The sequence below is a fragment of the Saccharomyces mikatae genome, assembly GCF_947241705.1.
Source record: "Saccharomyces mikatae IFO 1815 strain IFO1815 genome assembly, chromosome: 14".
In the NCBI taxonomy this organism is placed as follows: Eukaryota; Fungi; Ascomycota; class Saccharomycetes; order Saccharomycetales; family Saccharomycetaceae; genus Saccharomyces; species Saccharomyces mikatae.
In genome coordinates, this window is record NC_079269.1 from 725220 (window position 1) to 753128 (window position 27909).

At 37.9% G+C, this 27909-nt stretch overlaps 12 protein-coding genes and 1 non-coding gene across 13 annotated transcripts; 4 read left to right on the forward strand and 9 right to left on the reverse strand.

Annotated features, from left to right (window-relative positions):
- Positions 1-205: 205 nt before the first annotated feature.
- Positions 206-2187, reverse strand: NOG2 (putative GTPase NOG2; the record flags this gene model as incomplete). The annotated part of the gene is made up of 2 exons (XM_056225454.1): positions 206-856; positions 1378-2187. 2 exons carry the CDS (start codon positions 2185-2187, stop codon positions 206-208), a joined length of 1461 nt encoding a protein of 486 aa, XP_056079271.1.
- Positions 2188-2426: 239 nt separating this feature from the next.
- ESF2 (RNA-binding ATPase activator ESF2) lies at positions 2427-3368 on the reverse strand (the record flags this gene model as incomplete). The annotated part of the gene is made up of 1 exon (XM_056225455.1): positions 2427-3368. The coding sequence occupies one exon, from the start codon at positions 3366-3368 to the stop codon at positions 2427-2429; it is 942 nt and encodes a 313-aa protein (XP_056079272.1).
- A 1932-nt stretch (positions 3369-5300) lies between these two features.
- On the reverse strand, positions 5301-5384 carry Smki_14.trna14L. Its single transcript has one exon. It is a non-coding gene; the product is annotated as a tRNA-Leu (tRNA).
- Positions 5385-6437: 1053 nt separating this feature from the next.
- Positions 6438-8198, reverse strand: HOL1 (Hol1p; the record flags this gene model as incomplete). The annotated part of the gene is made up of 1 exon (XM_056225456.1): positions 6438-8198. The coding sequence occupies one exon, from the start codon at positions 8196-8198 to the stop codon at positions 6438-6440; it is 1761 nt and encodes a 586-aa protein (XP_056079273.1).
- Positions 8199-9662: 1464 nt separating this feature from the next.
- Positions 9663-11258, reverse strand: BIO5 (Bio5p; the record flags this gene model as incomplete). Its single annotated transcript, XM_056225457.1, has 1 exon — positions 9663-11258. The coding sequence occupies one exon, from the start codon at positions 11256-11258 to the stop codon at positions 9663-9665; it is 1596 nt and encodes a 531-aa protein (XP_056079274.1).
- Positions 11259-11397: 139 nt separating this feature from the next.
- On the reverse strand, positions 11398-12114 carry BIO4 (dethiobiotin synthase; the record flags this gene model as incomplete). The annotated part of the gene is made up of 1 exon (XM_056225458.1): positions 11398-12114. The coding sequence occupies one exon, from the start codon at positions 12112-12114 to the stop codon at positions 11398-11400; it is 717 nt and encodes a 238-aa protein (XP_056079275.1).
- A 223-nt stretch (positions 12115-12337) lies between these two features.
- BIO3 (adenosylmethionine-8-amino-7-oxononanoate transaminase) lies at positions 12338-13780 on the forward strand (the record flags this gene model as incomplete). Its single annotated transcript, XM_056225459.1, has 1 exon — positions 12338-13780. One exon carries the CDS (start codon positions 12338-12340, stop codon positions 13778-13780), a length of 1443 nt encoding a protein of 480 aa, XP_056079276.1.
- Positions 13781-14882: 1102 nt separating this feature from the next.
- On the forward strand, positions 14883-16625 carry MNT4 (putative alpha-1,3-mannosyltransferase; the record flags this gene model as incomplete). The annotated part of the gene is made up of 1 exon (XM_056225460.1): positions 14883-16625. One exon carries the CDS (start codon positions 14883-14885, stop codon positions 16623-16625), a length of 1743 nt encoding a protein of 580 aa, XP_056079277.1.
- A 1074-nt stretch (positions 16626-17699) lies between these two features.
- FRE4 (ferric-chelate reductase) lies at positions 17700-19859 on the forward strand (the record flags this gene model as incomplete). The annotated part of the gene is made up of 1 exon (XM_056225461.1): positions 17700-19859. The coding sequence occupies one exon, from the start codon at positions 17700-17702 to the stop codon at positions 19857-19859; it is 2160 nt and encodes a 719-aa protein (XP_056079278.1).
- Positions 19860-20214: 355 nt separating this feature from the next.
- Positions 20215-20973, reverse strand: SMKI14G3780 (uncharacterized protein; the record flags this gene model as incomplete). The annotated part of the gene is made up of 1 exon (XM_056225462.1): positions 20215-20973. One exon carries the CDS (start codon positions 20971-20973, stop codon positions 20215-20217), a length of 759 nt encoding a protein of 252 aa, XP_056079279.1.
- Positions 20974-23233: 2260 nt separating this feature from the next.
- On the forward strand, positions 23234-24256 carry PUL4 (Pul4p; the record flags this gene model as incomplete). Its single annotated transcript, XM_056225464.1, has 1 exon — positions 23234-24256. The coding sequence occupies one exon, from the start codon at positions 23234-23236 to the stop codon at positions 24254-24256; it is 1023 nt and encodes a 340-aa protein (XP_056079280.1).
- A 615-nt stretch (positions 24257-24871) lies between these two features.
- Positions 24872-25498, reverse strand: SMKI14G3800 (alpha/beta fold hydrolase; the record flags this gene model as incomplete). Its single annotated transcript, XM_056225465.1, has 1 exon — positions 24872-25498. The coding sequence occupies one exon, from the start codon at positions 25496-25498 to the stop codon at positions 24872-24874; it is 627 nt and encodes a 208-aa protein (XP_056079281.1).
- A 495-nt stretch (positions 25499-25993) lies between these two features.
- SMKI14G3810 (uncharacterized protein) lies at positions 25994-27358 on the reverse strand (the record flags this gene model as incomplete). The annotated part of the gene is made up of 1 exon (XM_056225466.1): positions 25994-27358. One exon carries the CDS (start codon positions 27356-27358, stop codon positions 25994-25996), a length of 1365 nt encoding a protein of 454 aa, XP_056079282.1.
- Positions 27359-27909: the final 551 nt, after the last annotated feature.

Genomic DNA, 27909 nt, shown 5'->3' on the forward strand with positions numbered 1-27909 from the left:
CCATGTATATTGCTATTAAACTTGAGTTTCTATTAAACTTGAGTTTCTATTAAAATATTATAGTTACAAACTAAATAATTACCCATCTATATTGTTTCCCCAGAATGTTTGCTTCACATAAAGTTATAACGAGAAAAAAACTAACAAAAAAAGCCACTTTGTAATCTTTAATTAATATTATACACCGATTGTTTATTTTTTACCTCTATGCTGTCTTTTCAACTTCTTTCTTCTCTGGCTTGGTCACCTCTGACTTTTCAGGTGGAAGAACGAACCAAGGAATTTTACCTCTGTTGAAGTCATTCAGAATCTGCTTGGAAACACCAGACTCATCAGGCTCACCACCCTTAAGTAATCTACCTTGCTTTCTTGCTAGGATTTCAATAAACTCCGTGGCGTCTTTCCAGCCTGAGATTTCATAGGTCCTTTCCAAGTGCTTTACCTGGCAACGCTTCAGGACACCTGGGATGTACTGTTCTGGATGTGTGACGTGCTCAACTCTGACAACACCTCTGAACAGAATGTCTTCTTCCGAATCTTTGCTAGAGGGTGGTACAATACCAGGACAATCAATCAAGAAAATTCTTTTCATAAGAGTGATATATTGCCAGACTTTAGTCTCACCAGGAATTGGCGCCACTTGACACACCTTTTTCTTTCTTAATGTGTTGATGATAGAAGATTTGCCTGTGTTTGGATACCCGATAAATCCAACCGAAATTTGCTTTCTATCAGTATGCAATTGAGAAAATTGACGCAGCAATTGGATTAACGAACCTTTACCAAATGAGTTGGTAATGGATGCATGAAACGCCAACGTTGGGCGGTCCTTCGACAAATGTTTGACCCAAGCTGCCTATTTATCAAGTTAGAAGTAGAAAAAACTGTTGTTAGTAAAAGGTGTACTTTTTTTCCCTAGTAGGTAGTCCATTTCAAGAGACTGCGATAATAATGATGGTAGTCGAGATATTCATTGTTTCGAAGAGCGATTTGAATAAAAAAATGTAGGCAAAACGAAAAAAAAAAAGTTGTGAGGATCTTTACTACGAACATATTGTACGGATACCCAAGAAAAAGGTAACAAAAGCTCAACTCATAAGATCCTCACTGTTCTAAAAAGAGGAGGTATACCTTTAAAACAAAGGTTATCCTTCTCAGTTATCCATCAGGCTTCCTCAGAACGAGGAAATAAGGATAAGCGAACAGTATTACTCTACCAAAACAGTAACAGACACTTCTGTGGATAAAGTTGTCCTAGAAAGGACAGAGAAGCACCCTGACAAAAAGGTTTGGTAATAGTATTCATACGCTATCGAAAAAAAGAAATCTCATATCACAATCCTCTGGTAAAAAAATCAAAAAAAAAAATCAACATACTGCAACCCAGGTAGGTACCAAATCACACTTATTAAGAACATATATCAGATGTTTGTGTGGTGTTTCCTTCTTCATATACTCTTCCACGGATTTACAACGCGTACCCAAAGGATCTCTTGCGTCCAGAACGTGTATTACCACGTCCGAGGAATCGATAACTTTATATAATTCGTTCCATATACGTTTGGATTGACCCTTACTGAAAATGGCTTCTTTAGCTGCTGAAGTCCAACCATTTTCTTTGTCTTCCTGGTTCCCCATCAGCCCCAAAGTGGCATCTAAGACCTGCTTTTCCTCATACTTGGTAACATCTTCACTGGTAGCCTTAACTAAGTCTTCTAGATTAGATGCAGCAAGACGTGGTTTCTTTCTTTGAGATTTGGGCCCAAACGCATCAGCATAACTTTCAGTATCTAGAATTCTGGCCTTGGGTGATTCGTCTGTGTCCTTCTCTTCCAACAATGACATAGGAAGCTTGTTTCTTCTCAGAAGAACTTGGTATGTGTCCTTTTGGGTCTCACCCAACGCACTTCTGAAATGCTGCAAGGCATCCTGGGATATCACTCTTGTGTTACCAAACCAACGACGATCCGGTTGCACTCTGGCATCCGGTATCGTGGCATCCTGGAAAGAAGCAGCCCGAATCAAGTTACCTTTCTTATTCCTAATCTCCTTCCCACTAGTGTACATATTTAGAAACTTGACTCTCTTGGAGTCTCTGTAGAAATTCTCACCCTTCACGCGAAGATTACCATCTTTGGTATCACCTTCACGAATACGTCTAGATTTCTCTTTCTTACCAGTACCCATTGTGTTTTTATTCCCTAATGTCCAGCAGTCCTATTGCTGAATAACCAGATTTCGAAGTTTTATGCTCAAGGGGAAACATCAAATAGTAGCTAATGTCTTATAAACTTTCTAAGCTACTTTATATGGCCAAAAAGAAGAAAAATGAAAAATTTTTCAAGCGAAAAATTTTTGCGATGAGCATCGGAAAAAAACGTGCTAAATGACAGATTATGTTTATGTATTACGTTATTATAACTATATTATAGTAAGCTAGTAAGGACATTACCCAAGTTCTGGGATGTCGACGATTGCTGCTTGATGTCAGAGGGGGCATTAGCACGGTTCGTTTCGACACGACGTTGCTTGAATTCCCTGCGAGGGTAAGAGTCGCTAGGCTCTTCTTCTTGTCCAGCGCGCTTCCTCGACTTCTTGATATTTTGTATCATCTTACTTTGCTCCACGTTTCTTATGAAATCCGCATTCAGTTTGTTGGCTTGAGATATTTCCATTTCTAACTTAGCTTGTCTAATATCATTCTCACGAGCAATTTGTTCAGTAAGATCTGCCCATTTAAAACCCGGAAGATACTTTACATTCAGGATATCATCGTGATAGAAAGTTCCTTTCTTACCGCCGATAATGTTCCCGTTCAACGTTTCCGCACATAATTTGGCGTCTCTTTTCCTAATGAACTCGGCCCAACCTTCTTCGTATTTGTTTTTCTTGTTACCACCGCCTTTAACTCTTTGTTTGTGCCTTTGATCGTCCTCTTTCTTTAGGAATAGCCTATCTACCTCACCAAATCGAGTCAATATTTGTCTCATTTTGGCCGGCTTCATGTAAGGTGGAATACTGGAGAAGTACACTACACCAGTCTTGTGTTTGGACTTCTTAGCAGCCTTTGATTTTACCAATTGTCTTAATTTCTCTGTTTTTAAATCCAGCGCGGAGGTAGACGAAGGTTGTTCTTTCAATTCTTGCTCCAGCTTGTTCACGTTCTGGTCCACTGGTTGCTGCTTTTCCCCTTGGCCTTGTTCCTTTTCTGTTTCTGATTCGTCTTCGCTTTCAATGTCTTCTACCTTTTTACTGAAAATATCATCCTTACTAGACACCTTTTTTTTGGTCTGAATTAAGACGTTGTTTTGGTCGTTTTCCTCATCTGAAGAGAAATCTTCTAAGTCGCTGTTTATTTTGTCACTCATGCCTTAGCTTTTATCTCACTGTGCCTTGAGGAACTGCTAGTTTTATATCTATTTGGTGATGATGAGCAGCCTGCTAGAATGAAATTTTTCATATTTCTTATTGCGGAAGGTTTTACAGCGCATTGTGAAGAAAAGAAAACAGTATCTAAATCATATAAATACTGGAACAAGACAACTGAAAAAGTCTCTGAATCATAGCTTTCTAGAGAGTGGTTTTACCGATCCAGGAGCACTCATTACTAGTTGATCGCTGGCTCCTTAGTCAAGATTTTTTTTGTTTAATGTACCCATTTTTTTACTCTGATCGATGAATGAATCGTAACGTCGCAGCAGTTTGAATAATTATCCTGATTTGTTTGTTCCCATATCAAGTTGGTACTGTTAAATATTTTGAGCACTATTGCAATATGTTACCGTCAAGCCACCAGGCTTTTAATTACTATGCAATGATTCAGTCTCAAATCAAAATTGCATTGAAAAGACAGTGCAGTGCAGCAGGCGAGTGGTGAAAAGTTACTTCATTCAGTGAATGATAAAAACGTCTATACACATCAACACACGAGGATCAAGTATGATATTGAAAAGAACCTTAAATATTGACCTTATATTGAAGTGCATCGCAGTCTATTTTTGATAGTTGATTCTACAAATTGTGGAACTCTTGATTGATGTAGAGTATCACTAATTTGCTCTCTCTTCAATGCTATCTTTCAACAGAAAACATCTGAACCAAGATGTGGTTTGCGAAGTGCATCATCAACTGCGCGTTTGAATCATTAGCTAACGAATTGTAGAACTCTCTTTACGTTATACATGAAAACATACACGCAAATTCTTTATGGGAGACTCTAACACCTACTTCTGCTAGATGTACAAGGTAGTAAATGCTGCTGGCGCAGATCTTCGCGTACTCGCTATAATCGATGTTTCCGAGGAGGTTCAATTAACTGTGCTTCAGAAAATCTCCAGGTTAGGCCTAAGGAACCAGGGCCTTAAAAGACAGTGAAAAAAAAAAAAAAAAATTAATGGATGCGCCTATCTTAGTCATCATCCTTTGATAGAATGTGATATTCTGATCCTGATGACGATTTAGTAACTCTTCTAGTTATGTGCTTTCTTCAAAATCTTTCAAAATGTGTTAAAAAGGGAAAACTACTGCTTCAAAATACAAAGAACTCTAGATAATATTTCGTTAAGAAAAATGTTACAACAGGGCCGGCAAATGCGAAATAGAAATATTTTAAGAACCTAACCTAATGCAGTTCAACATAGAGTTCTAGAATTTATCTCTCTAGTCCCCCCAGTATTACTTCAGACGGAAAGCTACACGAAAAAACTATCTATATGATATTGAAAACGAAGGTGAATATACTATAAGGCAGAACCGGAATAGTGCTGACGTATATTAACGTAAGAGGTAGATGTTTGGTGAATATTGACGAGCGGGTCGCAGTGGGCCTTTACGAGGATACAAAGTTTCGAGGATAATTTCATATTCAAGCACAACCTTCTAAAAGTTATTCCTTTTAAAGCGGTCATCATTAAAATATTTCAAGAAAACCCTTCTATTATATATCTAAAAGGGAGAAATGGGCGCTATTTATACAATGTTCAGCGTGAGTCGATATTTCATTGCCATCTGAAAAATTTGGAATTATATAGTAATAAAACGATAAGAAAATTGAACAAACGTACATAACATAGCAATCAACTGTTCATAATATAAAATTTGCGAAGCTTCGCTTCCTCACCTCCTGATTGAACAAGCAATAGATGTTTCCGAAAACTCGTTACATTTTGAAGCGTTAATAAGTACTATGAATGATTTAATTTTCTGAACACAGTAAATTGACATGCAGATATACTGTCCATCTATTTTTTTTTCTTACAATTACATGATTTCGAAAAGCACGCTAGTAAAAAAGAAAAAAATGAAGGATGCGAGGTTCGAACTCGCGCGGACAACCGTCCAACAGATCTTAAGTCTGCCGCCTTAGACCACTCGGCCAACCCTCCACTACTTTTTTGAAGCTTTGTTGTATTACGGGCTCGAGTAATACCGGGATGTCTTGACAATCCTAATATACTATCTTAGGGAAGTAACTTATTGTCAAAACGACTTATCAACTCAATTCACGGGATGTTACTTATCCTATATATTATATAAGATATGGTTTATACTAAATAGTGGAAGCGCGGAATCTCGGATCTAACTAATTGTTCAGGTATTTATACATTTGATTAGTTCAGCTCGGAAAAGCAGAGTTTTACCTTATGTTGTTCAATCTGTTCGTTTCGTTATAAGATTGTTTCATATGTGTTTTATGAACGTTTAGAATGATGTATTGTCATACTGACGTATCTCATCTTAAGATACAACAAGCTTCAAATCTAGCAGACTCACTCAGGAATAATGATAATACATCTTCAGATACACAGCATGATCTTGTTTTCTTTTTCCCATTATCTCCAATGGATAACAGGTGAATTATTGAAATTTCATTATTGATTTAAGCAATATCATTGTGTATACGGAATATACTAGAAGTTCTCATCGAGGATATAGGAATCCACCAAAGAGAATCGATAGTTCTACACATTAGTATATTTATTTGTTCTCTTGTTTTATACGTTGTCATTCATTATCCTATTACTTTACCAATCCTTGCGTTCCAGCTTTCACTAAAATAGATATTTCTCCATCTTTATGTCAACTTTTAACACCGTATGTGATCATATACTAGTAATATAACTACTAGCAGATAAATATAATTGATCCTTATTTCAACAGAAAATCATGCAAAGATATGCTGTCATGCTATCTCTAATTTTCTGCTGTAAAACATTGAGTTTTATTCTTTCTATTTGTTAGATTCCTATACTTTACGAAGATGATTTACATTAGAAAATAAGATGATAGCGCCAAGTGTTTCACAAAGGTCGCTGCTTTGTAGCTTCCAGAAACGGGAAAAAATATCGTCACTGTAAATATAACTCCATGTAGAAAAGAAATATTAATTATTTTTTCTTAATCATCTATTTTTTTAGATACAAAAATCTTTGCTTAAATTACACACCGTCTCTCAGGTTAACAGATTCCAAGTACCATTGCTTGGTCCAAAGTCTTACCCTCTTACCATAGTAGTACATTGGTAAGGCAAATGCAGTAATTCCAAAATTAATAACGGCCAAAGCAATGTATGTATTCTCAGTACCAGATGCAGCGAGCCAATCGGAACAGGTAAAGGTGAAAATGCAAGATATAGTATTGTTGATAATTGCAGTACAGACCATACCTTCCAAAACCATATCGGGATAGCAATCCATTAAGTATGCCATGGCAATATCACCAGAACAACCCCAGGCAAAGCCAACAAAACCCAATCCAACATATATCGCTTGCCAAGGCCATTGTCTAGCGGTGCCAATACCGAACATTAACAAACCAGCGGGCCCAATAATGGCAGTTGCAATTGAGAAGTATAATCTGAATTCAGCCTCTAAAATACCTCTGTTATGACGAGCCATCCAAAGAACAAAATAATCACTAACAATACCAGCACAAATACAGCCAATTACTGCTCCAATAACTGTCGGAACATTCATAATTGCAACTTTAAAATCACTATAGTTCCATGGAGGATCATAGTAGGCACTCTCTTGAGTGGTCAAATAAAACGTGAGGAAAACGTCTTGAATACCCCAAAACATCCCAGACAGCCACACAGGTGGGAATAAAAACATCCGAAGGTTAATCTTTAGATACTTAAAGTACTGTTTAAAACCGTAACCTTTCAAATTAGTGGCTTTGGTGAATATAGCAATTCTTTTTGGATATGATTTCAAAGGCTCTTTGGAACCATCGATTAATTCACGGGTCTCTGGTATGGTAGCCTCCTCTTCATTGTTTACTTCAAATTCAGCTGTTTCAGCCACTTCTCTACTCTTCTCACCTATGGCTCCGGGAGTTGATAGTTTAGCATCAAGATGACGTTTCCTCCGCGAGATGACGGTATTGTCAGAATTCTGTAAAGTGGTACCATCTTCGTATCCCGATTGACAGCCTGTTAAAGGAGTCATATATTGGCCTCTATCAAAGTAGGTTTCTTCACACCCGAATATAATGGCGATCAAAAGTCCCCCTGATATGATTACGGCAACCCAACCGACCCAACGGAAATTGGTAAAGGCAGATATGTACCCGGCGACCAATGGGCCCAAGAACGTACCAATACTAGTGCACATAATGTACACCGTCAATACGGAGCCTAATTGATGCTGGAAAAAAATGTCACTTAAAGACAGCTGCACCTGAGCTTCAGCACAGGACTCACTAATACCTACAAACAATTGAGACCATATAGTATCGCTGGTTCTTTTCGCCACGGCAAACCAAAGAGCACCAAATAAACCTAATGTGGTGCAAACTATGTACGTTATCTTTCTTCCATACAAGTTGGCGAACGGAGCTAAGAACAAAGTGGACCAACCAATACCTAGAAAAAGAACACCGGCGCCTGTGTTCATAGAATCATAGGATATCCCATAAATCTCATTCAACGAGTCTTGAGCAGCACCAGCATCGTTACTCGTAGCGGCAGTGAATGCAGTTATAAAGGCCATTAGACCAAAATGAGCCAATTTCCTGCAACTGGACCAGTTCAATGGATCATTGGGCGAGTATGATGGTTGAGGAATTAAGATAACTCCAGAGGTGTTTTTTTTCAACTTTGATTCGTATATAATACCATTTTCCAAATTTTGGGAAGAATAAATGTTGAATGTACCAGGAATATAATCAGGATGGTCCCTGTTGGTATATTTGTCCATTTATATAAGCTTTTGAGTCTGTATTCTGAACTTTCTTCTTTAGTAGTTCTTTCTTTTGTATTTTTAAAAAGGAAAAAAGGTGGAACTAGTGCGAAGCTGCTTTCCTATATACTGTAAACTGTAATATGATGCTTTAATTGTTTCGGATTTAGTTTTTTAGTTGCTATTTCCTTTTTGTTTCAATAAATAAGATAATAAGAGATGTCAACTTGGTAATAATAGCATGAAATAGTATCGTAATATTAAGGCTGCTAGTGCTTTTGACAACAAAATGGGCTAGTGTTATTTTTGCAGAGGAATCCAGTAACTATTACCTCAGAAGCAGATACACAATTCTTAATTTCTTTGTATTTGACTGTGTATTTCTCTTTATATTTTAAACTAAAGGGAGAATAAATAAGTAAATGAATAAATAAGTTTACTGAAAGGTTGCGATCAGTGTGAACCACTATAGTTAGTTGACAGTGAGATTTTTTATGTAGTTTCTTTTCAAAAAGACTTTCCTAAGAAAGAAAATTTTCATCAACTACAACTTTTTTGCTATTCTTCTTCTGATTTCGCTAGGCGAAAGCTCCTTAAAAATATCCGCAGAATTTTATAAGACACAACCGGCCCTGAATATGAAGGTCGGACTATGTTTATTAATCTTATGAGAGCTATAATATGAAAATTGCTGTTAATGGTACTCTATGAAATATTAGTGATGTAATTCCAAGAACAAGTTAGAGATATTCCCAAGGGGGAAGAACCATTTTGGACGTATTTTCTCAGATAAATAATATCTTGGCAAAATAAGAGTAAAGAGGAAGAGTACTTCTTTGATGAAAAGGAGAGAAAAGAAGATGAATAGTCACCTACTATTTCTTGATTTTTAGGTCGCAATTCCATCAGACAGCAACTTGGCTAATAATCTTCTAGGATAGTTATTTTTGCTCCGTTTTCATGTGTGAGTACGTCATTTTTCTCCACGAAGAAGAATATTCACAGAATAATTGTGCATCTGTGAATATAACTTATCAAATCTTGTTGTTTTCCCATGGTCGGGACTATTTAAACACCCGTGATTCTATCTACACCCATCTTAATGTTTCTCTCGACCGGCATTTCAATGACTTCTCAAGGACATTGCTTAAGTATTCAATTGTGTTGTTTACTGTTACAGTTTAAACATTTCAAATACGCTTGAAAACGGCTTAATGTATTCCAACTCTATCTAAAACCTGTAATGAAATCATTCAGATTGCGCTTGTATTGGTGGAGGAGAAGTTAGACTCCGTTGGTATGGTGCTAATACCCAATATCTTTGATTATCATGTATTTTTAGAACACAAAGACGTATCTAATAAGCAGTATACAATTACGTTGTGAAACTATGGTACAGGAGATCGAAGCTCCGGCATTAATGCTAGAGTAATTAACATTAATTAAAGATTAAATAAGAACTGTTTCCACATTAAAATCATCTTAGATGCATGCAGGAAAAACAACAATGCTGATGATACAGAAAACTACCGCATACACGACCGAAGTATAATTCATGTTTCCTGCAGTAACTGGAAGTGTGTACGGGAAAGACAAAAATACCAGACAGAATAAGGTCCATAGTATGCATATAATATGGGGAACCATAGACATACGACGACGGTTAGGCCTACTAATACCATTAACGTCATTCTCAATTCTATAGATGAATTTTTCCTTATTGACAACAAAGACGAATATAAAAGAAGGAACTGCGTAGGACATCAGCAGCAAGGTGATGCATGCTGTGATGATGGCGTTGAAAGCGGTGCTAGATCCCATGAAGATACAACCAATTATCGTTACGCAAATCTGCGACAGAAAGTGGGCATATAATGGAGATTTAAACTTGGGTGTCAAAATTGATAACCTCTTCAAGGACTTGTTTCCCAGTGAACCTTCGTTATAAAATGGTGCGTAACTTTTCCCAAACGATTGAAGGATTCGACTTTGCCAAGTTCCACTTGCGATACCCGAAATGAATCCTGTTGTAATACACATACATTGTAGGAAGACACTGAGATTTCTATTACCTGTAGCCTGATAGAATATTTCTACAATAGGTAGAATAGATTCAACAACCGCCGTTTTGTCAGTAATGCAGAAAAATAAACCGACACAATATATAAAACTAGTCACAAAACCGACAATGATGGTTGTGATAATAACTTTGGGGACCAAGAAACGCGACCTGCTGTAACCAACTTCATCTATCATGTGTGTAGCAGAATCGATGCCAACAAATGCCCAAAGGGGATTGACCAGACCCACAACGAATGCCATTCCTGAAGAATTCCAACCTGTCTGATTATCAAAACTGCCAAATATATTAGAAGCCTTGGGCCATTTTTCTACAGTGTTGTTAGATCTTGAAACAATACAAATGATGAAAGTCATGGCGAATGACAATAGAGATGTATAAAGTCCAAACTGCGAAATGTAGGGCAATGGAGATGAGTATATGTTAAAAAATGTTAAAATGGCATTAATACATTGATAACCAACAAAAACATGCCAGTGCTTCAACTCATAATCCGGATGCAACAACTTATGAATCCCAATGCAGCTCATAGATAAAGATGAGCAGATACTAGCCGTGGTGAAAATAGCTCCAAAATAATTCAGCAACCCTACGACCATGGACGAGACCTTTTGAAATTTGGAACAGACTTCCACGTTAGCGGTTTGACAATAATTTTCGAGGAAAACTTCTCCATCATCGTCAGAAGTATCCTCGTACTCGGGGGTTTTCAAAGCCACTGATTCTTGTTCCAACATTTTAAGAACCCAAAATGAACCACCGCTGCTATTTGGGAGTATAGCAGCAAAGTCTCCTAAAGATATACCGCACATAAGACTGAAGAATGCAGCAATAATCAATCCATAGATGATGAGCAATGGTCCTCCACTGGCAATACCAACGGCCATCGATGCAGAAATACCGACCCATGAACAACTCAATGAAAACGCGATACCTAGTAGCGACCACCAATTAAAATGCTTGTCAAACTTGACCTCTGACCTTTCTGAACTAGACATCTTAACTCCCGTTATGTGATGATCTGGTATAAGTGACAAATGAAGTTTCTCTCGTATGTACATAGGCATATTACTCTAATTTCAGGCCAAATAGTGCCTCTTATATATTTGGTGGAGGCATTGCGGTTTTTTACTTAAATTAATCTAAGTATGTGTTGTCTTGTTGGGTCATTAATGACTCCACTGATGGCAGCACATGCAACGCCATATCTATATCATTCGCCGTAGTACATTGCACTACCTGTGCCATAATGTTGACACCGAACTTCTCCAGCGCCTGCACATTGCCTTCGTTTGGTTCTCCATTGAGAATGACCCCAAAAAGGTGGCCTCTCAAACCGTTGTCGCAAAGATGATTCCATGTCAGCAAGGTATGATTTAAAGTCCCCAGCCCACTGCGTGCCACAACAACCACGTACACTGGATGACTACTAGTCTCAATCAAATGTTTGATCAGGTCAGTAGTGATTTCCAATTTACGAGTAATGGGAACGCAGACTCCACCAGCTCCCTCTACCACCAGTGGGTCCTCTGCGCCCCATTCTTCAGGAGCTACAAAATCCAACAACTTGATGTCAACTTCAGGCTCATATTCCATGGCCTGGAGCGGAGATAGAGGCTTCTGCAACTCATAAGTGGGAGTGAATATACGTGGTTGCCAAGTTGATGCGGCTGCTTCGAATTTTTTCAATGTCTCGGAGTCACCTTGATCTGACTCAATGCCAGTTTGCACAGGTTTCCAGTATGAAGCTTTCCATTTGTGTACCAGCAATGTTGATACAAAGGTTTTCCCGACATCGGTATCTGTGCCGGTGACAAATACGATTGGTTGCTGTTGTTGAGACTCGCTGTTCATGACTGTTGTGTTGATGCTTTCTTGAGTGTTTTTCTCAGTCCTGTCTCTGGTAAAAAGTATATCTCTTTATATACTTTAGTAAACGAACTACCAGCGGGATTTTATTTTGGTTGGCTCAATAATTACGAATTATAAATAGCCGTTGTTCGTACATTCTGTTTTCTTTTGGTCAGAAGGATGTCGGCAGTGTAACTCCCTTTCGATATCGCAAGAATAACAATCAATGTCTCAAGAAATTTCATATACACCAGCTGTCACGGAGCTGCTAGATTTCGACAAAAAACATATTTGGCATCCTTACACGTCATTAAAATCTCCATTGAATGTCTATCCGGTGAAAAGTGCTCATGGATGCAAGCTCGTATTAGACACCGATTCACCAGTGGACGTCGAGGTGATCGATGCTATGTCGTCCTGGTGGTGTGTTATTCATGGATATAATAATTCAGAACTAAATGAAGCTCTTACCAACCAAATGCTCAAGTTTTCTCACGTGCTTCTTGGTGGGTTCACCCACAAGGGAGCGGTGAATCTTGTGCAAAAACTTCTAAAAGTGATAGACGAGCCTACTTTGCAGTATTGCTTTCTCGCAGATTCTGGCTCAGTAGCGGTCGAAGTGGCTTTGAAGATGGCTCTGCAAGCAAACATGTCAGAGGAAGCTACAAAAAACAGAACAAAGTTTCTGACAATCAAGAACGGGTACCATGGTGACACCTTTGGTGCCATGAGCGTGTGTGACCCCGAAAATTCTATGCACTACATCTACAAAGATCGTCTCAGTGAAAATATCTTTGCCCAGGCTCCTTCAATTATTGATGGACTTCCAACAAGTCAGAACGGTTTTGAGGATCATTGGAATGAAGAAGAAGCCAACGACATTAAGAAGCAATTTGAACTACATAGCGACGAGATTTGTGCTGTTATTTTGGAGCCTATCTTACAGGGTGCAGGAGGGTTAAGACCATACCACCCGCAATTTTTGATTGAAGTTCAGAAGCTGTGCAACCAGTACGATGTTTTATTTATCATGGATGAAATTGCCACTGGATTTGGCAGAACAGGTGAGATCTTCGCATTCAAGCACTGCCAAAAATACCAGGACAAACTTGGCATCAGTTCTGCTAAACAGGTGAATGTTGTTCCTGATATAATGTGCGTGGGAAAGGGCTTGACTAGTGGGTACATGACCATGAGTGCTGTAGTAGTCAACGACAAAGTCGCTTCCAGAATCTCTTCTCCAAACAGCCCTACTGGTGGCTGCTTTATGCACGGTCCAACGTTCATGGGCAATGCCTTAGCATGTAGCGTCGCAGAAAAGTCTATGGATATATTGTTACGTGGCGAATGGAGAAACCAAGTGTCTAGAATTGAAAGTCAAATCTACAGAGAATTGTACAAGTACATAAAAACCCCTGAAAACGGGCTCATTGGAACTATTGTTAAACGTGTATCTGTTATTGGCGCTGTCGGTATCGTGGAACTCTACCAGAAGACTGATCCTGAGTGGTTTCAAAAGAAGTTTATTTCTAAAGGTGTACACATCCGGCCTTTTAACTGTCTGTGTTACATCATGCCACCTTATGTGATCACCACAGAGGAAATGTCACAGGTTAATCAAGTCTTGATAGAAGTCCTGCATGAGTGGAAAGCCCACATAAGCCAATGAATCCGTACCACATATAGCTCTTAGTCAACAAATTTTCATCTTTTACGTAGGATAAATCCTTATAGGCTCAGGTTTGTGTTTGTTTATACGAAATATTGAGTATTTTTTTTATGCAATCCAAATGAGGAGCATTCTTATATTCATATGATATCTAATTCTATAGAAGCCCATCGTAAAGGAGACGGCTAGTGAAAAAAATGAAATTATGGCAAAAATACGAATCGAGGAATTAGCATTAAATGGCTTATGCTTTCTTAATCGCTTGCTTTGTTGCCACAATGTTCACCTATTCCGTTACCTCCTTGACGATCTACATACCTCGGCGGCTGTATCGTGCTACAACTTTAGCTTCTGTTCATCTCTAAAGGTATACACAAGGTGAAATGCTATGAAAAACGAACTCATTTTATAATCACCTGTCATTAACAAGTACGTCTTCCAGAACTGACTGGGAAAAATGTTCTTGGAAGATCCATAGATACTTGGAAAGTTTTGACACCGCTGAATGTACCATCAAGCACTTATTTACGTGGTTTAGCAATCTTTATATGGGTTAAACCTAGAGCAGCCTTTGATGATTTGTTGTTGGTTGCTCCCCCCCAAATAAACAGACTAACTATGTACTCTCCTTAAGCATGTCTCTAGTAATTATTCATGAGAGCTCGGATACTGAAGTGATTTTTACACTTTAGATAACGTGGGACACCCTACAATCTGCACCAGACTCAGGCCTCTTATCGTGACCAGGCTTCAGCTATTCATGAGGAGAAATCGGTTAAGCATTGTGCTATGCTATCATGACCGGAACATTTCAAAGATATTGACATTATCAAAATTAATTCCAAAGTGCAATCTTTGCCATTTGATAATATCACCTTTTAACTAATTGTGCGATCTCCATTCCCGAAATTCAGAATATCGCGCCACTTTGAATAAAGCAGCAGCCCTATATTATCCTGATCTTTGACTACCAGTAAAATGACCATAAGACACATGCAGCACTGAGAAAGATGAAATTTTCGAGGCGTGAAATTTTTACCCTTGGAGTAAAGGAAGAATTGACTTTTTTTTAACACACCTAAGAAACAAGGTTGCTGCAAGAATGCTTTTGCGCATACGGAGAACAAAGAAGCTGGCCCTATTGCTCATCACACTGTCGCTATTTTTAACTTTTCTATTTAGATTCTACCGAGGACGTCTGCTTTCTAGCCGTCTTGAAACACACAGAGAAGATGATCTTTCTGAAAAGTCGCTTTGCATTTCCAAACTGCTCCAATCGGGAGAAAGTGAGAAGGTAAATTGGATAAATGAGTTCTATGAACCGAACAAATGGAAAAATTTTGTATCTTACATGAATGGAGGTCGTAAAGATGTGAAAACGGTCTCTCGATCGCTATCCAATTTACTTTTGTATCGACAATGCTCCAAAGTCACTTATAATGATCAGGAAGTTGTTCTTCTTCGTAAGGCAGAAAGCAGGTTGTTTCCGTATATGAACTTCACAACTTTAAACGGGGGAGAATCTCAAGATTTTTGGCCAGTTCATACTCGATTTGACGGAACAGTATATCGTGGACAGGTGCTACATTTTTCTACTGAAAACAATTCCTTCACAGGAACTTCGCCGGTTGAGTTTAAGGCCAATAAACCATTCTGGGAAAACTGGTTGAACTCAGCTCTCCAAAGGAATTCAAGGGGCCTCGTAATGAGCGTATCAGATTACCTGGTGTCAGATACGATTCGATTAATAAGGACTTTGCGGCTGTTGAATAATTCTCTGCCCATTGAAATTGTCCATAAGTCGGATTTAGATGAGCGCTACCAACAGCTCCTGATAATATCCGCAAGGGAATCCGCATCCTTGGATTATCCTCCTCAAGAATTGTGGTTTCTAGACGTACAGAGCATGTTAAGTGACGACTATTTAGGAAAATTCAAACGATTTTCGAATAAATGGCTGGCAATTACCTTTTCCTCATTTCAAGTACCCATTTTTTTAGATTCTGACACCGTACCTTTCGCTCCAGTGGATACATTGTATCAAACGGACGAGTTTATAAGAACTGGCACACTCTTTTTTAGGGACAGAAGCTTTCCAAATTCCAAATTGAGTTTACTTCAGATCAAAGTCTTGAAGCAAATAATTAATAATAGCTTGGGCATATCCTTGGATTCGGGACAAGACTTCGAATTGTTGAAGAATAGCCTAAACGATAAGATAGCAACTAATGCAATAGAGAGTTTGATTTTCAAGCAACAAAAGCATCATATGGATAGCGGCTTATTGATATTCGACAAGCAAAAACACTTTTTTTGTTTACCCATCGCTATAATGCTGCAGTTTTCTCCCATTCAAGAATATTTTCACGGTGATAAAGAATGGTTCTGGCTTAGTTTGCTCATGTCTAAAGAAGAATTTACTTTTCATCCGGTAGAGGCGTCAAATGTGGGAAAATTGGAGAAATCGAGGACTCCAGAAAGCGCTATGATCTGTTCTATCCAGCTATCTCACACAGACGTTCATGGTAGTCTTTTGTGGTTGAATGGCGGTCTATCTGTCTGTAAAAAAGCCTGCTGGGATTATGATTTTATCAAGCATAATAATATCGCGGCTAAATACAAGAGTGTTGAAGAATTACAGAAGTACTATCAATCCCCTGTAAAACTTGAAAATATTATAATCCCCGATGTTGATAAGTCTCCCTGGTCGCAACAGAATGAATGTGTTATGTACAACTACTGTACACATTATATGAAGGGAAAGTACGGACAATTGATAGAATTTACAGAATCTCAGAAAGAATATTACGAGAAATTTGTGAAATTATGGAACGAGGTTATATAGGGCATGACCGTTAATGAATACGCTTAAATTTTTAAACATTTTGGGCCTTTTGCTTTTTTTCTGAAGTACCGGTTTTAATGGTTTGATAATAATAAATACTGGTATCCGAATGATCATCACAAATTCCTCTGAACGATAATTCGAAATACAAGGGAACTCTCTTATTTAATTCATATTTAGTTGGAATTTCATAAAATCCACTCAAAGAAAGGAAATTTTTTTGTCGTCTTACCACAAGCAACTATAATCAAACCAAATAATGTGCACTTGTTTAAGGATTTTAAACTACTAATTTATTTTCAACCAATCTTATACTATCCACAGACCTGCAACTTGCCCTGTGCAATACAAAGAATTTAGTTTGAAAGATTATATCAATAGCGCCGTAAAGAAAATCAAGAAATGAGTGGCTGATTTTTGGAATAGAATATATTAGGATGCACGTGTGTAAACAGTGCTTGACACCCAGTTCTGTCATAAGTAGAAGAGAAAATTCCCAGAAGAGGGGTGTTCTGCTTTTTAGGACACATAATTCAAATCCTTAAGTGATATGTACATGATAAGATCTTGGCTTTCTAAGCAGATGTCACTATTTTTCCGATAGAACTTTTTTTTTTTCGTGCTAGAGTTTTAAACTTGCACCCTTTTTAAAGCAGGCATTAACGAATACAGCAATTGCACCAGGTTTCAAAGGACCCTGAGAGAACAATGAAAAGAGCGAAAGGCTGATGAGAAAGATTCCGATATATCCCTTTAGTACTGATGGTTAGTCGTGAAAATGAGCTTACAATTCTCGAGTCACAGAGAAAATTTTTCATCGTTAAGGCAATCACATCTGCCTTCGGATAATGAATGCCCAGTGTAATTTCCCAACTGATGTACTCAATTTACTTCGAAACCCAATAATTCTTGAAGTTGCACAAAATATCTGTGGCCATCGGTCTTTTCTTGTCCTTCTTAGTTTCGAATAATTCCCTTATAAAACTCCTGAAAAACTGAAAAATATTGCAACTGATTGTATCATCCTTCTACCAGTTTCTTGATGTTTTAAATGACTGAATAAGCTTAGACAGAATGACGATGTTGGTGCATATTATATCTTTCCTTGTATTCTTCCAGTTTTCGGTCGCAAAAGCTCCACCAGGTAAAACCTCTCTAATAAATACTCATGAGAGGAGATCGATATATTCATGCTACGTGGGTTTACGTAAGGAAAACTGGAGTTTCAATGGGTCTGCTATATGTCGTTATGAGCCGGCAATCCAATCGATGCTTTACTGTCTTTACGAAGATACGAATGAGAAAGGATATTCAAACAAAACCCTGGAAAAAGGCTTCGAGGAAATGAGGCAGTTTTGTTACACAGCAAAGTTTCTGAACATGACTGATGCTGAGTTTTATACATCATTGGATAATGGAACGTACTATATTCAAGATCAACCCAAACCTAACATCAATATTACATATCCTATCAGACTCAATTCCACATTAAGACAAGCATATTATACTGCTTATTATGGCTATTACTATAATCATGATATTCCTTATTACTTTGGAGGCATTATGTGTGCATATTTCGTGGGCGTCATGCTCTTTGCAGGTTTAATTCGTTTCTTGAATTACACCCCATTAAAAAAAATCATATTCAAGCAAAAGTCGATTAATTACGTGAGAGGTTATGCAACTCTACCGACCCTTTGCAAAAAGCACGCGGAACCTTTCTCGTACTTGAAAGTGATTACTGGTTACCTTCCAACTAGATTCGAAACTTTGGTTATTTTGGGCTATCTCATACTCCACACCATTTTCATGTCTTACAAATATCAATACGACCCTTATCGCATCATATTCTCTGCTCATAGGGCAGAAGTAGCACATTTTGTTGCATATAGAAGCGGTATACTTTCCTTTGCACACTTACCACTCATTATTCTATTTGCAGGAAGAAATAACTTTCTCCAATTTATTTCTGGTTTGAAGCACACTTCATTCATTGTGTTTCACAAGTGGCTAGGAAGAATGATGTTTCTTGACGCTATAATTCATGCTGCCGGTTTTACGAACTACTTCCTGTTCTATAAAAGATGGGAAACAGCTAGAGTAATGATATATTGGAAGTTTGGTATTGCTGCCACCTGTTTAGCGGCAATGATGATTTTCTTTTCGATCGCGGCATTTAGGAGATACTGTTATGAAACTTTTATAACCCTTCATATAGTACTCGCCGCACTATTTTTTTATACCTGTTGGGAACATGTTACTAGCTTTAGCGGTATCGAATGGATTTACGCGGCAATAGCAATTTGGGGCGTTGATAGAGTTGTACGTGTTGCTAGAATCGCACTTCTAGGGCTCCCTAAAGCTGACCTACAATTAGTTGGTTCTGATTTGGTCCGTGTGACAGTAAGCAAATCGGAAAAATTTTGGAAGGCAAAACCAGGACAATACGTTTTCGTTTCCTTCCTACGTCCCATGTGCTTCTGGCAGTCGCATCCATTTACGGTAATGGATTCTTGCGTAAACGATGGGGAAGTGGTCATAATTTTAAAAGCAAAAAAGGGTGTGACGAAACTAGTAAGGAAGTTTGTTGAAAGAAAAGGTGGGAAGGCTACCATGAGACTGGCCATCGAAGGACCATATGGTTCGAAATCCACTGCTCATCGCTTTGATAACATCTTACTGTTGGCAGGTGGATCAGGGCTTCCTGGCCCAATTGCCCATGCTATTGCGTTAGGGAAAACAACAGCTGCAAGTGGTACAAACTTTGTGCAGTTAGTAGTAGCAGTGAGAGGACTGGATATGCTCAACGCGTGTAAAAAAGAACTAATGGTATTGAAAGATTTGAATGTTCAGGTTCACATTTACAATTCTAAGCATGAGACAGCTTTTACAGAAGGAGCCTCAAAAGAACTCAAATATGGTCAAATGACAGCAGAGAAAACTCCTTCTATTGTCGACAACTCAGAGAAAGCTCTTTCTGAAAGTGAAAGCACGGAACGATCTCTTCCTGTAGATGGCGTTTCTGCTACCGATTTTGAATTTGCCACTTTTCATGCGGGAAGACCCAACATTGAAGAATTGTTAAATAGATCCGTCAATCATCCTGGTTCTCTTGCTGTCGTATGCTGCGGTCCACCTATTTTCGTTGACACCGCTAGAAATCAAACTGCCAAAGCTGTAATCAAAAACTCATCACGCGTAATTGAATACTTAGAAGAATATCAAGCTTGGTAAGTAGTTTTCTATATTTAAGTAAACTTTCAAATGTATAAAATCCTTTAATTATTGCAATTATTATAGCATAGTAGCTATTTTCAAGCAGATGCTTGTAGAGGTCATTAGTCAAAGTTCAAGTTGACGCTCCTGAGCACTACTTTTTAGACGAAGTATTATAGTATATGACTATAAAGGAATATACAAGGCGACAGAAACGCCCTATACAGCGACTCTAGATTTAATAAAATATAGGAGCTAGAAAAAAGTAAAGGTTTTGACTACAAAATGTTCAATACCTTCTGCTACCATTAAAACTTAAAATAGTTTTATCAAGTAACATCAGGAATAGCAGGCACCAAAGGTCTCCTTTTCCTTAGCATTCAGAAGCTTCAATTGTGTTATTGGTCGCATTTTCAGATCCGATGTGAGAATTATCCTCACTAGCAACCGAATTTTCAATGGCCTCTGTTTCATCTTTTTCATTTTGCCCAGCTTCGAGATCCAGAAGAGATTCACTTTCCTCGAGGCTAGCCTCCAACCGTTGTACAATATTGCGTAACGCTTTCACACCAGCCTTAAAAATAGATCTGGTGCTTGACCCATGTTCCCTACATTGAGAAAGGACCATGGAATATGAAACATAAGTAGATGCTAGGGATAGTATAAATATGATGGCTTCAATGAAAATGACAATCTTAGCAATCTTACAGGAACCTGAATAGTCAAAGTTTATACCGCGTGGCATATTTGGGCATGAGGGAGAAGCAGGATTACAAGGACCTGGATAGTAATAGTTTATACTGCCTGGCATACTTGAGCATGAGGTAAAACCAAAATCAGAAACCAAAGTTACGAAAGAAGCGAACCATAGGATAGTCAAAGAAATTTCCATACCAAAATTTAACAAAACGTGTAAGAAATTCATTACCACAAGGTAGACCAAAGATATGATTGAAACAGCTACGCTCAATCTAAGGATTGGATCCACTGAGTAACATGTGTTAGCAGCAAAAAGTGCTAATATCAAGTTAGCCACAGATAAGCAAATTTGGAAATATCTTAACATAGGAGAGGGCTTAGTAGCCCATGAAGCTAATGAAGAGATACTCGATACTTTTATTGATTTTGACATATATATGTATTGCTTTATAGTATTGAATTAAGCTTATCAGCAGCAACAGTCACGGTCAATAAAAGTTCCTTTCCCTTTTTCCATTATAGTTTATATACCTTCGCGAACGAAAAGAAAACTGCAGCCTAAAAAAACTGCAGCCTAAAAATAGCATATTGAACACGCAATCAATTAAAATTGTTATTAACTTTGAGCAAGCATTTGTCGATTAGACGGTTGTTTTTGTCTTTAAAGGGAGTACATAAATTTTCTGAAAGAAATGAAGAAGATATTTAATCGTTTCTTTCTCACGTGAAGACGAAGGTTGTTTACCAAGTGATACAATAAACCAAAAGTGAATTCAACTAGAATATTGAGGAAGACTGGATAGTAAACTAACTTTATGGAATGGTTTTGTGATGGAAAAACTTCAAACGAGGGTTTGTGGCTTGAATTGTCTCTATGCGCTATAAAATGGTAAGAAAAATATTGCATAGTTTGTCTTTTGCAAACTTTTAAAGTGGTGAATCTGTTTATATTACAAGGCTGATCACCTAATAAAGTGATAAGAGTAGTTGGTATACTATTTCATGTGAGAAAAGGCTGGCGTTTTCCTACAACAGACTTAAATAGTGCTGCACGGGAACTCATAAGAAAATCCATAATATTGCAATAATATTAGTTTGTACCTATTGAATAGCAGTAAAACAAACTACAGAAGTTCTGCGATAAATTGTAAATCAATAGTCTCCGACACGAGGATCAAACTTGTGATCAGCATGTGCTCAATAAAACTCGACGCCATTTTTCTGAGCCAGATTAGTGGCGGCATCGAAGCTACCGCCAGAATCATACAAAATCCGACCTCAATTAAAATTCCTAGGCTCGTTTTATAAAGGGCGGCCAGTATAACGGGTACCACTAACTTGCCAATCACAGATATAGCTCCAATTGAGGGCACCAATTGAATCTTAAGCCCTGGGTCAATACACATGGAAAAAAGGGACGGAATATTTGAGGCCAATAAGTTATATCCTAACAATGTAATAGACGCTCCTGCCGAAAAAAAAAATACCTGAGTTTGTGGTAGGCATTGATCTGTGTTTCAAAGCTTCGGATGCTCCAATCATAAATGCTTGTCCTACCAATGAAATAGACAATGCGGAAATGGACAGAAAAACTTGATTACTGTACAGTGAGTTTCTTTTTGCGGTCTCTACGTATTTACTTTCAATTTTGTCTAACTCGTTCACACTCTCCTGTTTAGTTCTGTTAGGAGAATATCCGATGCTTATCAACTTTGGGGCAAAATAGCTTCCAGTTACACCAAGTATAGATGCAGCCATAAACGTTACGGCTTGAAATTTAGAGTCCCACTCAACATGCAATGTTAGGAATATTGGCATATAGTAGATTACTTCGCTCATAATAAATGACGCCAGAAAGATGCTCCATAACAAGATCACACAGGAGATAAGTCTAACGTTTATTGCCAGTTAAAGAGAGCCGATTAATTTTACTGCTTTATCAATAGTTCTAATCACAGAGAATTCAAGTTCTTTGGATACACGCATGATATACTATTGCTTGAACTATAATGCAACATCAAGTTCCTCATAAAAGCAATGATAGGATACATATTATTTTTTTACAGAGGTGCCTTGACAAACTATACGTAATTCCAAATGACCAGCAGAAAGTATAAGGAAAACTGTTGCATAAAAAGGAAGATTGCCACAAAAATTTCAGGTAAGGCATCTTCGGAGCTTAACTTGCACCTGATATTTGTTTGCATGTATGCTAGGAAAGTAGTCTTTATATTCCTTTCTTTCAGAAAATCAAGATGCTTTCTACATGGGGTCACTGGGCTCATCGTGCAACGTTGCGTTGTCGCCTTATAAATTTCACAGAATAACGTAAACTGTTATTTTTCTACGAGTCGCCATTGATGCTACATTTAAAGTTTAATCCTGAATTAAATAATGTATTTAAGGAAACTAGGACGAAGATTACGCCCTTCCAAGGTCTCGGATGATCGATGTCCTATTTAAGAACGAATTTCACGCTCTACCAGGTATACCAAAATTGCGTCTACTTGAACTGGAAAATCGGTATGGAAAAAATTTAGAATCTACACAAGGAAATAGTGATGAAAGGTTTTTACTTTCAACAGCATTGTGCCTCGGATCGTTAACTATACGAAAAAAAGAGTTATTGAATCATTCCAATATAGAAAATTACGCTCTTCTGTTAGAGAACGGCTTATCTAAAACAACGGCTAATGCTTAAGTACTATAATGTCGCGAAAATTCTCGTTTCTGATCTATTACTCCGTCCTACAATCGATGGATTTTGCAGCCTCGTTTTAATAGCAAGCTTCATTACTATAATGATATCTTTAGAGGACCAACTATCTTTGAGCAAAATTTTTTTGCAGCTTGCTGTTGTTTTGAACCTAAATAACAGTAAAAAATGCGAGGAGTTCCTTGAATCGAAAGGTTACGGAATTGATGTAATCCTACTATTCTGGAACCTGTGGTGTTCTTCTTGCATGCTAGCAACGATTCATGGAAGAAGTCCCTTTATCACTTCACAAAATATTACTACACCTTTGCCTTATGAACTACATTCTGGTAATGAGAATAGTGCGCTTTCACTTGATTTTACGCAACTTAGAATCAAGCTGGCTGAGATACAGGGAATGGTTTTTCAACAGTTATATACCTCCAATACAATAAACGAGCTTCAGTTCATAAACTTGGAGAGAGAGTTTGAGCAAGTTTCAATTCAGGTTACTCGGTTGAAAGGTTCTTCAATATTCGAAGAGCATCTTTTTTACAGAAGTAGAGTTTCGATGTTAGAGCTCTCCTGCTCAAGAGTTCAGACTTCTTTTCTATTATATCGTCCATATCTAATCAGTGGAAAATCTGTACAAGTGGTAACCATGGCAAAGTCAATAATTCACGAAATATGGAGCTATTATACAAAAAAATTTTCTAACAATGAGAAAGAAAGGCGAAAACATTTGGATTGGAATTTTTGTTATCCTATAATAACCGCATCGTTAACCCTGTGTGTTTCATGTATTATACTTCTGAAATACAAGCAAGTTATGCGGTTCCATGGAGATATTGAACAATTTGAGTATGCATTAGCATTAGAAATATTGCAAGATTTAGTTCAGATACTTCCAATTGAGCAAAAGCTTTTGGATTTAGTGAAAGCTCCCGTTAATTCTCAATGGCCGAGTGATGATAATTTTGTAAATTTTTGGGCTCTTAAGCTCAATGAAAAATCACCTTAGCTATTTCGTTTTAATCGCCTTGGCGTTCATTTTTTGGAAAACAGGTATTTTTAAAGAAAAAAGCTTCAGAATGGCTTATCAAAGGCCTACTTTTTACAAAAAGACGAGACCATTTGAAACGATAACCGGAGAACTCATTACAAATTTTATCCGTCAAGCCTAATACCGACATTTTTTTGACTGGTATGTTCACAGTACAAGTATTGTTTATATTGGTAATATTTCTGCTACTAGTCTGTTTACGCAATATAATGAGGAATCTATTCATACTTAGGAATAGTTCTTGTGCATATCGAAACTTACGTATGTGTTAAAAAGAGGTAGAAAAAAACTACTTGAAAATCGTGATCATAAACGACTTACTATCTATGGTTTTCGGCAAACATATTAATAATCTCTTCGGAAATGGCAACTACGTGAGTTTCGAGCGCAAAATGGCCAGTGTCATAGTAAACAATCTTTAGGTTGTCAACGTCTTTCCGAAAAGCTTCTGCCCCGGCAACGCTAAAAATAGTGTCGTTTGCCCCCCCATACAACCAGTACGGGAACGTTTGAATTTCTCAGAAACGTTTGAAAGGCCGGATACAGCTTTACATTATTCTGGTAGTCGAAGAATTATTTCACTTGAATATCAGTCTGGCCGGAGCGTTGAATTAGGGCAATGTCAAGAGTATAACCAGCGGGATCAACGGATTCAATATCTGCCACTCCGTCATGGTACTGAGAAATAACATTTGCCGGATCTCTAACGTACGAAACAAGAGCTTCAATAAACACCGGATCATTCTGATACGACTTCCAATATTTCTTCAAAGGACCCCAAAATCGGTCATCGAGGCCCTCTTCGTAAGCATTACCATTCTGGGTAATAATACCTGTAATTTTAGAAGGGTGCTTCAAAGCTAATCGGAAGCCTACAGGAGAGCCATAATCAAATATATAAATACAACACTTTTTGATCCTCAAAGCACCTAGAAAATATCCGACACTCTCACTTAGAGTGTCAAAGCTGAACATATAGTTGTCAGGTGTCTCTGTAAATCCAAACCCAGGTAGATCTGGGGCAATAACGAGGAAGTGTGTACTTAATAAAGGAATGAGGTTCCTGAACATGTTGGAGGAGGTGGGGAACCCATGTAGCAATAAAATCGTAGGGTTTTCTGCTGATCCTGCTTCACGATACCAAACCTTCACACCGTCTTGAACTTGAATTTTGTGGAATTTTGCAATGATATTTAACATATTTACCTATCTTTGCTTCGAGGGTGAAAAGGAAATGATCAACACATTCAGTTTCCTGTAAATTATATATGTTCTTTTTTGGGCTCCTATCACTTCTGGCTCCTATCACTTGGAATTTCTGTCACATCGTGTGCGGCAGAGACTGTGTATGAAAAAAAGGTAGAATTTGGCAATACCATGCATCTTTATATTGTGCCATTCTTCTAAGCTTACATTAATACATAAAATGCAAAACAAAATCGTCTGTATGTAACAATGTAGAGTTCAAGATCAATTTCAAGGTGAAGAAAATGCTTTTGTTTTCATTAATTTTTTATATAGTCAGTTTATAATACACGTTATGTGCATCTGCTTTAGATTATATTATCCTTACGATTACGTTCATGGCTGGTTGATGGTTGCTTCAAGAAAAAGGTACGATTTTGGGTGAAAGTTTATATTCATTTTTCCTAATGGAAGATACGTAGAGTTGTTGGTGGACAGGAGTACACTCTCTTACTTGTCATGGCCGCGTGGATCCACCGAGTCAGGCCTGTTGGCGTCTTCTTCGCTATGTGCTGACAATGTGTTTGGAACTTCGTTTCCGGCTGGCTGATCTGTATACGACGCGTGTTCTTGTTGGGGAGATGGTATAACTTCGTCCTCGATGTCAAGATTATCACCTTGGATAACAGAACTAGACAAATCGTCAATGCCTTCATCATGCAAGTTATCTGTTTCATTTGAAAACTGATGGTGCATCAACGATGAATAGGTCGGACCTTCCCTATTGCTAAATCTTGCTCTTATTTTCGCAATAACTTGAGCTATTCCTGCCTTCGTGTGTTGGAATACAAACGTAATAATTGAAGAAAGGAATAATCCTGCCTTTACAATTTTGTTCACAACTTTATCGGTATTATTGTTTTCTATCAGACCATCGTCATTTAACCTAATTTCTTCAAATCTTGCAAACCCCCCGTTTCTTCTGATACCTCTATCGTATACAAACCATGTTGTAAAGAAAATAAGAAGAAGAATTGTCACATAAACAAATGCATAAATACCAGCTTTTACAGAGTATTTTTCTTTAAATTCGGCTTCTTTTCCTGGACAAGGATAAGGTGTAAAAGAACTATCCAGTTTCAAACCACCCTCACAAGTTGATAGGGGGATCTTTCTGTAGCCGGAAGATTTAAAATACTCTATTAAGTCAGGCTCCTTTTTACAGATATCGGTAGCATTGGTGGGAGTGAGACCATCGACTAACTTACAAGTACCGTCGTTAGCTTTATAATAGTTGTAATCACACTCAAAATCTTTCCGAGTACATGAACAGTTTTTGATGTTTTTAGAGAATTCAGAAAGTGGAATGGTACCAATAAAACACTTTTCATCGGTCTTTCGTAAAAATTCGGTCCGATGTCCAAACAGGCAACCGGTTTGAGAACCTAAAGGAGAGTATTTGAAATCTGAATCTTTCTTTCCGGTGTTATCGAAGTCACACTGTCTCTCGAAGATGTTTCTGAAATCGATTGTGTACGTTCTAAATGAACCACTTCCCAGATTCTTTGCTTCTCCAAATAATAAAAATCTCAGAGCAGAATCTCGAGGAACCGTAGTTATATCCTTTACTAAAACTTCATCATCACAGAACTTATAATCTTTCCAAGTCCTGCCAGAATCAGTAGAATAGGAAATAGAATTAGTTTCTGCGTGTTCGGGAACTAAAACTAAGACCCCCCCATGGTCACCGTATTCCCATTGGTGGGGAGTGTTCTTAACTTCAGTCCACGTCTCACCGCCATCAGTGGTCAAAAAAGTAGAACATTCTTCATACGGTAGAAGGTTAGCTCCAACGTTCCCAACACCAAACATCATTCCTAATGCGGAACCAGAAGAATATGTATCCCTAACATCCTTACGTTCAGTGTAACCATGCAAATGCAGCGAACACTTGTCTAATGATTTAGAGTCGCAAGGGAACTTCTTTCCTTCGGAGTCCTTTTGAGGAGGTTTCAAAAAATTCCAATCCGAGCCCTCATTAAAGGTGATCTTCGTCTTCAATTGTTTGTCTTCCTTATTCTCAGCAACCTTGTCACTATTTGACACAATGTTGGTGAGAATTATGCCTTCAAGACCTTGAATTTTTTCAAAGTCTACCAAGCCGAACGTGTTTCTATTAACGGCGTGCTCCAGGGTGACAAAAGAAGTACCGTTTGAATTGGATTTTAAAAGGTTGCCAAAATCACGTCCTGGTACTAAGTTCGTTGCCAAGTGTAAGAAAATCGATCCTTCCTCGGAGTCTAATATAGTGAATGCCTCTTGCTTCGTAACATCTTCATCATACGGGAATTTTGCCTCGGAAAATTCGACACCATCAATAGTTACATATGCTGTTAATTCATTATCTTTATGAGGTACGGCAATAA